This window comes from Rana temporaria, chromosome 9, assembly GCF_905171775.1.
Source record: "Rana temporaria chromosome 9, aRanTem1.1, whole genome shotgun sequence".
Taxonomy (NCBI): Eukaryota; Metazoa; Chordata; class Amphibia; order Anura; family Ranidae; genus Rana; species Rana temporaria.
Window position 1 is genome coordinate 130,360,704 of NC_053497.1, and position 12,153 is coordinate 130,372,856.

The 12,153-nt window shown below is 43.2% G+C and overlaps 1 protein-coding gene across 4 annotated transcripts in view; it reads right to left on the reverse strand.

The window, feature by feature from the left end:
- NSMF (NMDA receptor synaptonuclear signaling and neuronal migration factor) overlaps nt 1-12,153 on the reverse strand; it is an 84,344-nt gene that overhangs the window by 26,220 nt on the left and 45,971 nt on the right. For 2 of the 4 annotated variants that reach the window (XM_040324508.1, XM_040324511.1), the window contains exons 5-6: nt 10,077-10,082; nt 7,274-7,342 (exon numbers count right to left, since the gene is read on the reverse strand). The exons of 1 other annotated variant lie outside the window; for it this stretch is intronic. In XM_040324508.1, coding sequence (XP_040180442.1) covers nt 7,274-7,342; nt 10,077-10,082 — 75 coding nt within the window. The remainder of the gene's footprint in view (nt 1-7,273; nt 7,343-10,076; nt 10,083-12,153) is intronic. One more of the 4 variants, XM_040324509.1, reaches the window with a different exon arrangement.

The following is a 12,153-nucleotide window of genomic DNA, read 5'->3' on the forward strand; positions in this document are numbered from 1 at the left end:
GCTCAGCCGGGGATCTCTCCGCTGATCCCCGCTAAACAGGTGGATAACGGGTCCATGTTTGTTCTGCTATGCAGAGCAGACACTGACACAGTCCCGTTCTCTATGGGGCAATCCGATGGAAACGGACAACCTGTCCATTAATATCCGATGCCATTAGATCCGATCCACTGCACAGATAGGGAATAGGAAAACCATCCATCTGTTTTTGGAAGACCAGATCAGATGGCGGTGGGTGTCAGCAGACATGTGGTCGCTGATATCCACCGGTCCATAGAACTGACAGGCGGCCCTGATCGGACAGTCTGTGCGAAAGGGGCCTTAGCCTGCTTGAACTTAATGTAGATGTTCAACCCTGCAAGATAAGGGATAAGTCAAGTGTGTTCATTTTATGTATGATTTTTCCCCAATCAGTGGGTTACATGACCAAAATATGGGTCACTTGGTCCCTGCCATAGGTGATGCTCATGCAGAGCTATTCATTCTGAATGAATGACCATGATCTATCGACTGCCATAGAAAAAAAACAGGTGTCCTGATTCTTCTTAGGCCTTGTACACACGACCCGACATGTCCGATGAAAACGGTCCGCGGACCATTTTCATCGGACATGTCTGCTGGGAGGTTTTGGTCTGATGTGTGTACAAACCATCAGACCAAAATCCCCGCGGACAGAGAACGCGGTGACGTATACGACACAGACGTTCTCTGACACGGAAGTACAATGCTTCCACGCATGCGTTGAATCAATTTGACTCATGCGCAGGATTTCGGGCCGCTGGTTATACGTCATAACCAGCGGACATGTCCGATGAGTCATACTAACCATCGGACATGTCCGACGGACAGCTTTCCAGCGGACAAGTTTCTTAGCATGCTAAGAAACTTTTGTCCGCTGAAAACCTGTCCGCTCGGCCAGGAATCCTGTCCGCTAGGCCGTACACACGGTCGGACATGTCCACGGAAACTGGTCCGCGGACCAGTTTCAGCGGACATGTTCGGTCGTGTGTACGAGGCCTCAAAGTACAGATTTTGGATAATTTCCTTTATTCTTGTTGGACTGACCATTTTGGTGTATGTGAGGACATCAAAAACCTGAAAACTCAGGGGCCCAGATTCAGGTAGAATCGCGCAATATTTGCGTGGGCAAATAGCAAAAATGTTTCTCTGCGCCCACGCAAATATTGCGCTTTGCCCGCGATTCACGGAGCAATTGCTCCGTAAATTGCGCGGGCGATATGTTAATCAGCCGTGCGTAAGGCTGCCTAATGTAAATGATCCCGCCTGGGGCGGGAATCATTTAAATTAGGCGCGCTCCCGCGCCGAGCGAACAGCGCATGCTCCGTCGGGAAACTTTCCCGACGTGCATTGCGGCAAATGACGTCGCAAGGACGTCATTTGCTTCTAAGTGAACGTGAATGGCGTCCAGCGCCATTCACGGTTCACTTACGTAAAATTTGAACGTCGCGAGCGGGAAGCGCAGCTATACTTTAGCATCGGTTGCGCCTGCTATTAGCAGGAGCTGACTTATGCTAAAGTGGCCGTACGGAAACTCCGTACCTTGCATGCGCAGGGCCCGCGCAACTTTTGTGAATCGGTGGTAGTATGCAATTTGCATACTATACGCCGATCACAAAGGTCGCGCCCCCTAGCGGCCAACGCAAGAATGCAGCCTGGGATGTGAAGGCATAAGGAGGCTTATGTCTGTCACATCCTAGGCTGCAGTCGGTGTAACGAGGTTCCTGAATCAGGAGCACTCGTTACACCGGAGCAAGTAAGCCCTTGCGCCGCGCAACCTATGGTTGCGCGGGCGCAAGTGCTTCTTGAATCTGGGCCAGGGTAAACTCATATGCAAACCTCTGCAGAGATAGTCCATCTCTAATTCCCCCCCTTGCACTTCACTGTAATGGAGCTGCCCATCGTAAAGGACAAACTGAGAGGCATTGGAGGGGGCGTGTCTTAGCTAGACCTTGTCTGCAGAAGTCAAAATTTGCATACTAGAGTAGCTTAGGTTTCTGGATTCCTGGGGGAGCTGGGCCAGCATCTACAAATACTTTCAGGTCCATGCTATACAGTTCCACTGTTAGTTTAATTACTGAACATAGTAACAGGTTTACAGATTTCTTCAATCTAACAATGGGTTTAAAAAAAAAAAAAGGTCCCATTGCATACTGAGCAGAGACTGCTGGGATAACATGTATTGGACTATAAATCCCTATACATTACTTAATGCAGCCTAGCAAGAGGGTGTGGATAGTTGTAGCCATCCAGCCTGTAAAAAGGGGGGGGAGGATAGGCTGACAGTGGTCACAGCTTTTCATCAATGTTTGCTTTTAAATGATTGCACATGGATCCAAGCTGTCTGCATCCAGGGGCGATCATCTGTCCCTAACTGCAGGTGATAGATCAATGTGTGATTACATCTGAACACAGGCAGACACCTAGGGCTGCTGCCAGCCTGTCATTGCTTTGTATAGGCAGAGCGGACACAATTCTGTGCATCCACCTGTACATCCAGCTGACCGAAGTCATCACTAAAATTCCATTTCAAGCAGAAACTAAAAATATGTGCTCACTGAAAATGTACTATAGTTTCATGCTGTGAAAGCTGCAGACATGGACAATTTCAGGAAAGGCTTGTGCCAGATATTGCAGACATAAAGAAAATGCTTACAGAGTTGATGCTTTTCATTTTGAATGGCATTAAAGGCCAAGTCCACTACAAACTGATATTGCAGTCCTGGTCACCATGATTGGGTTGGGATACCTGTCACTTTGTGTGTCTGTTGGAGATCACACAACCAATATTTTTCAGCAGAGGTTTGTGTGTTCCTCCAGCTTTTCAAGGCATTTAACCAAGGTGTCACTTTGTCAGCTGAAACCCAGTCTCCTAAAAGTCAACCCGACTAATCTTCTTACCACTGATCAACAAGTAACCGCGGGTTACTAATCGCAGCGCGACTCCCCTGCAGCTGGATTTTCAATTATTTTATACCAACTCATCTGCAATGAAAGATTGACATGTGCCACCATCGTTTGCCTTTATATCTGGCTGCAGCAGTTTGGATTAGAAGACCTCACATTATTCCTTGTCAGCAACCAGGAACACCTACATATCAGTTTTAAGTAGAGTTGGCCTTTAAGCCTGACTCCATGCAAAGTTGTCATTCCAATTTTCCACTGTTGTGTCACAAATTCTCTCTCTACTTGCAAAATACCACACATGGTTAAAATGTTTGATATGTGGCAGTGGTAAACCCCTTCTTTCTAGGACTCATGTAAACTGAATTCAAGGTATAGCGTTTTTTATTGGTCAATGCAACTATGCATGTGCCATACCTGTGGGATCCCCATGGAGTCACTGCTACTACAGTGATCTCCTCAAGCTTCTGGGTCCCAAGCCGAGCAGCTCACCTGCTGCTTTGTGAACACAGGAGGTTTCTTGCTCAGCACTGGAGCTGTTCAGAGAACACGTTGCATTTTTCCAAAGTGTTGTCTGGACAAGGTGGAGATTGTGGAGGTCACCTTGCCGCCTCTCCATCATGTCAATGTATCAGAGAACACCTTGCATTCATTGAGAAAATGTAAAGTTTTTCCCTGAATGGCATTCGTACCAAGCGAGCAACCTCTTGTATTCACGATGCAGCAGGTCAGCCGCTTGGCACAGAACCCAGAAGCTAGTGAAGTTTGCTGGACCAGTGGTGCCTACTACAGTAATTTCCAGCTTCTAGAGGGATCCCCCAGGTATGTCGCATTCACATAGCCAGACCAATGTAACTATGTAAAAATTGCCATACCTGGAACTCGGCTTTAAAGAAAGGCAGTATACGCTGGTCAGTTTAAAAGCACTTAGAACAACCCTGTTATGTGCAGATACAAAAGATAATCATTAGCTTCTTGTTGGTTACATTTTGGTCTGGTGGTGCCTGGAAAAAGTGGCAGATAATTTTCTGATTTATCAGAGGAAAGGGAAGGCTGCTGGGAGACTTTGCAGCCTGTGGAGAGAAGCGAGTCATATAGAGAGCAGCATCACGCAGGCATAAAATCAGATGATTACATAAAGGCTGTTCATTCTGAGTTTACTTTAGAAAATGCACTCCGTTGCTTACAAGATTTAGGGAATGAATGAATAATGCCGACCTGCTTCACCCGATAAAATCTTGAGCTAAAATTGTGAATCCACCCAGATGCAACTTTTCTCATTTTAAAGGCAAACCTATCAGGATAAAACTATGGAAGCTGCCATTGCAGTTTTGGCCTTAAAGTCAACCATTCTTGGTCAACTAAAGGGTTCTTGGGAGAGCCGACATGGTAAGCAGCCTTTAAAGTGTTTCCACGCTGTCCCATTCACTCTCCAGAACTTTCCTAAAAAACAACCACACACTGGGTTAGAGCTTACACAGCGCTAAGAGCATGTTCCCAACCCCACATGACCGTAATCAGGCCAGGTGATTGGTTGCCCAAGCACAGATCGCTGCATTGTTGGAAGCGGGGCAGAGAGTCAAGTGCACTCTGTATCCAAAGATGTTGGATTTTTCTCAGTGCAAATAGAGCTGTGGGGGAGTACATATTTTTCAGGTAAGGCAGAGACTTTAAAAGTATCAGAGGGATGTCACTTATTGAGTCAGGAACAAGCATGCAGCCAGTGACCTTGGAACCCAAGACCTGCATATTTCAGACCAATGAGGAAGCAAGGATAAAGATGACAGGGACAAAGCTTGCACCATTCAAGATTAAACTGGCAGTGGCAGCTCCTGTATTTCTATCCTGCGTAAAGTATATATACTGTAGAAGATGGTTAATAATTACAGAATTGTAACCCTGAGCTCCCTTCATTGGTAGTCCAGAGAGCTCTGTATTTTCTTCCTGACAGCCTAACATGGGTTAATACGGCACTTGAACACTCCAGAACAAATGATACATAAAAATGTACTGACAGGTCCCCTTCGTCAAGATATGGCATTAAGCAGCTGCCATTGTGAGGGTTGCCGTACATTAGCTCCCGGCAGCTCTGTGATTAGGGGCCTGTGCTGTGGGTGTCAGAAATAGTTACATGCAGATTTGATTATCCTCAAGAAAACAGCGGGAAGATTTTCCACTTGAACACATCCTTTGAAAGTGGTAAGAGGAATGACAAGACGATGATCTTGTTGTATGGTGTGAGACAGTATGTCAAATTTTCCTTTGATACAGAAATTATGTTCCACAGCCGGTGACGGAAATTAAAATGGGACCATCAGCAAGATGCATAAGGCCTTCTATTGATAGGAGCAGAGAGGTAGGGGTGTTGCCTTTATCAACCAATCAGGTGCTTACGTTCATCTTTTTCTTAGTTTTGGATGGAGTATAGAAGGGTCAGTGTGTTAGGATTAAAACTTTTGAGTTTTTATAAATGTTTGTGCCCTACTGTCCTGATAGCACTTAATCCTATGCTTCTTGTACAAGCCTTGCAGGAAAGGGATGAGGGGAAATTCCGTCTGTGGGGTCACAAGCAAACATAAAAACCTGGCAGAAAAATAGGTTTTAAAAAAATGTTTGTCACAAAGTCTGATTATCTCAATCCCACCCACCCCCCATGCCTTCAAGCACAAATTTCTGGATGATGTGACCCACCGTGAAGGGCTGTCACAGTGGTCATATGATCGGGAGCCTGTCCTGTCAGCCCTTAATTATGACTAGACACCAAGAGTTGTCTGACAGCTTGGTCATTGTGTTGGGAACACACAAGTAGCAAGCTCTCGGCACAGAAACCTTGGCCATCCATCACATGTGTTAGTGTCCACCCTCTTTGCCCCCACACATATGCATTACATGGGTGGCAAGATGTTAAAGTCTATCCCCAAGCAAAACCTGTGCTTTTAGTTTTGGATAAAATGGCCAAGGGTTAAACTCTCTGTCAAGGTTTTATTGTTTCCCCCTCAAGAAGATTCAGCCATTATGTGTACTGGTGACTATTGACCCTGAGAAAGTTAAGGGAAATCCAAAATGTTAGAGTTGTCCGAGAACAAGATGTAAGAGAAAAGTTTTCTGTTGCATCCCTAAGGCAATAGAAAAACGGGGAAATGTCCCCATTTCAAACAGCAAAAATAAAGTCAACCTGTGTACCAGTTATAATGTAAGTCCTGTCTAGTAGCAGCCACTAGAAGATGCCTGATTCCCCCCCCCTTTTTTTTTAAACAAGCATGTAAATACTTTATTAAAGTTTTAATAAATTAGAAAAAAAGTAAAAAATATTTTTCCGTTTCTGGGAAGGTTATAACCCTGTCAAGTTATTATTGCTCTCTGTGACCCATATTAGGTGGTTTCCATCACTCCCTGTCTTTTTGTTCCTAGAGCATTTGTATAGGATTGAAGTTTCACAGTTATTTAAAGAGAAGAAACGGCTCACCAAATGATCAGTTCATAAGTTCATAAAACGTTTATTATTGACAATCATGTAACAACCAGTAGAAATACGGTAGCCAATGCATTTTGAGGGCCAGAAAACCTCCCTTCATCAGTGTTGAAATTTAATTGCTGGAGTTCCTGATATGAACTGTGTTAAAAATTCCCAAAAGGGGATGCCGACGATGCCTTCATAGAGCCGTTGTGCTCTGCATGCTTCTTGTTCAAGGTATTCATTTTGGCAGTTTTTAATACAGTCCACATCAGGAACCCCAGCATTCAAATTTTAGCACTAATGAAGGATGATTTTTCTGGACCCCAAAAAGTGTTGGCTACTATATTTCTACTGGTTGTTACACCACCACTGCAAATGAACTGATCATTTGGCACACGGTTTCTTCTGTTTGCATAATTGTCTCATTTATGTGGGACAATACCCCTCTTCGTGTTTTTTGAGCAGCCTAGATCCACCTGACATAGACCACTATGATTTTTATTTATTTTTTTGAAGAAAGCCTAGCATCGATTCCAGCGCATCTATGTTATAAGGTTTTACAATTTTATTTGTCACCGATACATGAGGTGAGGCCTACAACTGCAAAAGCTGCCATTTCCCATCACATGGGTGATATTTATTTTTTCACTTCGTACTTAATTGCTTTACCTAGTGGGGAAACCGTGAAAAAAAATGAGGGTTTTAACCCTTCTCAAACCTTATATAACAGTAAAAGTGTTGCCTGGCCTTCTACTCTTTGCCCAATAAAAATTTTCATTAAATCGTTTTTGTGCTATGTTAGAAATTATGCTTCTTGCGTTGTAAAAGCACATAAAATGGAAGGTTCTGTCTGCACACCCTCCATCAATATACATGCAAACTCGGTGATCACCCTACCTCTGAATAACAGCTGCCGAGTCATTCTCTCGCTTCCGTCTCTTCCTCTCGGCATAGCCTCGGAAGGCCCTGAGAAACCGGTTTGTGTCATTAACTAGCCCAGTAAATGGGATACAAGCCAAAACAGTAGTGCACTGGGTGAGTGGACGCACCATGACAGGAGACAACACCGAGGCAAACCAAAGCTTTTGAACACACACAGGCAGAGAAATGAACACAACACAGACTAACACTGGTCACACACGATCCAACTAAGCAGGTGCTGCGATTGATTCAAGAGTCACTTAGCAACGATTGGTCCATGTAGAATAACTAAGAGTATCTGGTCAGTCTCTGGTGACCAACAGGTAATGGTTCCTTTTGCTATGAAGCAGGAGGAAAGGAGATTTCAACAAATGAACTTTGTCAATCCATCAGCCAAAGTAGAGGAAGACCTCTGAATCTTTTGCGAGTAGGCAGATATCTTTCTGCCCATTAGCCACATATTTGTTGTTTTTCAGCACAGCCAGACCAAAATATAAGGAACAAGGCGCTATGAATACAAAAAAAAAAAAAAAAAAAAAAAAGAGCAGGCAATGTAAAATCAGATAACTCCAGGTCTAGGAGATGACAATTTGGTTTTGTGGTAGTAATGGACTTTCTCTAATGGCCTGTTATCCTTTCTTTCTGCTACTATACCCAGGTCACAGATTCCATGCATTGTTTACTTTGTATGTAATGTGGACCTGCAGAAACCCCTGGGATCACTCATGGGTAGGGCCTAGCTTTAGAATGTGGAGCTAGGCATGACGAAGGAGGTGCTTGCAGTGATGCCTTAAGAAAGCAGTAAGCAGGAACAGCCCTGTGTAATTTGTAACTGCTAAGCCCATAATCTCTCTCAATTGAAAAGAAAACCTTGTATTGGTGACCTCCTTGTGAAAATTCTAGTTGCCCAGTTATCTATGTGTCTATGACCTAATTACTCTCTGAGTCACTGACCCAGGACAAGGATGCACCTAGTGAAGCCAAAAGAAAAACTCTTGACCTGCATACTTTCTCCAGATCTCTAATAGGTAAGCAGATGAAGGTTCTAATCTTCCCTTACTCTAAGGCCTTGTACACACGATAGGTTAACCGATGAAGCTGACTGATGGTCCGTCGTGCGTACACACCATCAGTTAAAAAATTGATCGTGTCAGAACGCGGTGACGTAAAACACAACGACTAACTGAAAAAATCGAAGTTCAATGCTTCCAAGCATGCGTCGACTTGATTCTGGTTTTGCATACTAACAATCGGTTTTGACCTATCGGTTAGAAATCCATTGGTTAAATTTTAAAGCAAGTTGCCATTTTTTTAACATAAGGTTAAATATCCTATGGGGCCTACACACGATCGGTTTGGACAGATGAAAACGGTCCTTCAGACTGTTGTCCTCTGGTTAACCCATCGTGTGTACGAGGCCTAATGTGTAAACTGTATTAGGGCCAGCGTGGACAGACTGTTGTTCACTTCTAACACCATTCATGTCTATGGGAATACAAAGGCAGATCAAATTCAGTTCAACTTCATCTGCCATGAACTCCGAATGATCTTAAAAGCATCTCAACAAAACATGCTGCATTTGTCCATTAAAGTTTGTTGACACTTGCTTTTCCTAAACCTATAGTTCTAGCAGACTTTAGACTGAAATCAGTATTACGGCATCTCCCTTATACAGAAAATAGATCACTAGGGGTGTCGATATATATTGGATAATACCATGGCTGCTCCACAATTTAAATTTTACAGCCCCTCTTCTCAGGTCCAAATCTGTGTTCTCGGAGAATAAAGGGATTGGACAGGTTGAAATACTCGATCTCCATTCTTTCCAAAATAAGCACAGGCTGGACCCATCATATGATCCCACGTCCTAATAACCAAAACAAGACACCTGTTTTTACAGAAAATTCCTGCTGATAGATTGTCAAATGGTTGGATCTTGCTTACATTTTTGAGCTTTCTCTGATGTCTTTGGCCAGGATCAATTCTAACCAGCAAACAAGGATGTCCCGGGTTCTAGCCTTTAATGACAGTTTGGCATTCTCTGAACACCAAAATGAAGCCACTCCATGGAGTGGGAGAAGCCAAGCTCTTTACACCAAATATAAAAATGGAGGCAATATTTTAACATCAATTCATTTATAAAGCTTAGCGGGGGGAAAAAAGTGATCATGTTAGAATATCACTATGCAAGGTCACTTTTTACTATTCTGGAGGCAGTATGTAACTATATTCTTACTAATTAGGGTTGTTATGGTGGGACAGGTAGCATACAGACTGATAGGTAGCCAGGGAGAGATAATAATTGACGAGAAGAAAAAATTTGCTTACTGTTCTACATTATTTTCTTTATATTACAAGCAGAATTATTTATATAGGAGGCTGCAAAGTTGGTATTGTAGAATGGCAACCAGTTATATTACCATATATTCCCAGGTTATGTCTTTCCAAGCCAAAAGATGCATAGAGCTGAATAAGTGTTCATTAATGCTTATTATTGCTTATTTGAAGATGGTAAATCTACTTGTATTAAACAAGTCAGTCCTACAGAACACTGCTTCCCCACCCTCCGCTCTCATTCTTTTAAACAATTTGCACTATTTCCACCGTTTCATAAGGTATGACAACTGTATACATCAACACGGGCGACAGATCAACATAAACACAGCGTGCAGTTCTGTGATGAACCAAATGTGCATGCATAGGGAGCTGTGGGGACGGAAGCAAGCAATAAGTTTCACAATGTAGTCTAAGATGCAGTCTTGTTCAAGCAAATACTTACGAGATACTGTTCACATTGAGAGGAAGAGGAGGAGAGAAAAGGTGACATTTAGTTACTCAACTGTCATGTTTGAGAGATTGTGAAATGTATCTTTGTGTAGTCAGTATTGAAGGAGAACAACATGTTTAAAGATGAACTCCAGGCAGAAAATTCTAATATAAATCCTACTTTTTAAATATAGCTAGTATAAATAACTGAACATGTTTTTATATTGGCTTCCTCTGATCCCTTGCACAGCAGAACTAAAGCTTGCCATACACCCATAGCTCACAGGCTGAATAAAATAAATCTAAACCCGTTTGGATGCAGGCGCTGTTCAATCGACAATTTTCTGTCCATCGCCGTTTTATTTTTAATCAATGGATGTGGGGCAGGAGGATGCAAGCATGACCCAACATTGATTGAATTTCAGCTGGTCATGTATGGCCAGCCTAAATCAGAACTTCACTCTCTCAATCATCATTGACTCGTTTTAATTCCTCTGCTGCTTGCATTAGTAAATAGAAAGGAAAGTAGATTAAATTGTTTTAAACCTTCTTTCTCTTTTTTTTTTTTTTTTTTACATTTCGCCAGTTACTTCCTCGTTTTCAGGCCTAGGCAAATTATGTCATACATCCCAGAAGTCTTCAGGAGAGGAGGAGGGGATTTCTCAGCTAAGCACACCCCCTTGCATGCATGCATGCATGTGCTAAGAGTAGATGGATTCCAGGTAAATGATGCATGAATCATCTGCCCTTACATAAAATAGCCACAGACAGAAATGCTAGGGGGTGTTTTTCACAGTGCTTTTTTTTAGCAAAATAAAGCATGGAGACATGGGTGGACGAGTGAGTTTGCTATGAATAGTACAATTTAAATAAATGGCGATTGTGGTGCTCAGATGCAGTATGGTTCCGCTTTAAAGCAGAGTTCTACCTAAAAAAAAAACAAATTAAAGTCAGTAGCTACAAATACTGCAGCTGCTGAGTTTTAAAAGAAGGACACTTACCTGTGCAGGACGTCCGCGATGTCCTCACCCGAAGCCAATCCGTCACCTTGGCTCCCGGGTGCAGCCTTGCGGCTTCACAGCCTGGTTCCCTACTGCGCATGTGCGAATCGTGCTGCGTGTTCTGAGTGGTCCCTGCTGTCTTCTGTGACCTGTGTGTCTCCCAGAAGACAGCGGAGGAGGGGGGGGGGGGTAATGGAGATAGCCGTGGATCCTGCCGCGATTTTTCGCTGGAAGTGGGAGCAAATACCTATATTAGACCGGTATCTGCACCCCCCTGAAAGGTGCCAAATGTAATACCAGAGGGGGGAGGAATCCAGACAGCAGAAGTTCCATTTTTGAGTGGTACTCCGCTTTAAGTCTGAGAAAAAATAAAGCACAGATACATAGGAGATCATGGTCAGCATATGAACCTAAATTGGACAAGAGTTTATATTTTTTTTTTTTACCGCAATGGCGTACAGGAGGGAGAAAGGGGACATCCTTGTTTAGTGCCCCTGATGAGTGGAAAAAAACTCCGATATCTCCACCCATTGTCACAAATTCTGGCCATGGGAGAAGTATAGAGAAGGTCAAACCCAAAGCCGTTTAACATTTGTGACAAATCGTCTACAGAATCTTTGCTGCATCCAGACTCGCCACAATCTTAGCGACCACCCAGTCATGGGAAGCTTTTATATTCATGAACAAATATCTTGTGCTAGGGTGAGGTATTTTTTACCAGGCATAAAGATAGTTTGATTTTAGTGTACAATGGTTGGGGTAACTCGAATAAGCCTGAAGGAAAGGATTTCACAAAAAATGTTGTTTATAGCAAAGATCTATAGGATGCTAGATCAAGCAAATCTTTTTTTTTTTTGGCTTGAGAATACGAATAAGTGCTTCAGACATAGATGACGTCTGAATAAAAGTTGCATATATTACTTCATATAAAGCCAGTAGGTGAGCGGTAAGCGTCTCCAGGTAGGTGGCATGGAACTCAATTGGTTAGCCATCAATGCCAGGGCCCATATCACTGGGCAAATGGGTAAATGGCAGACTGGACCTCAGTAAGGGTAAGAGGAACCTCTAATATGAGACCAGAAGAGTTTA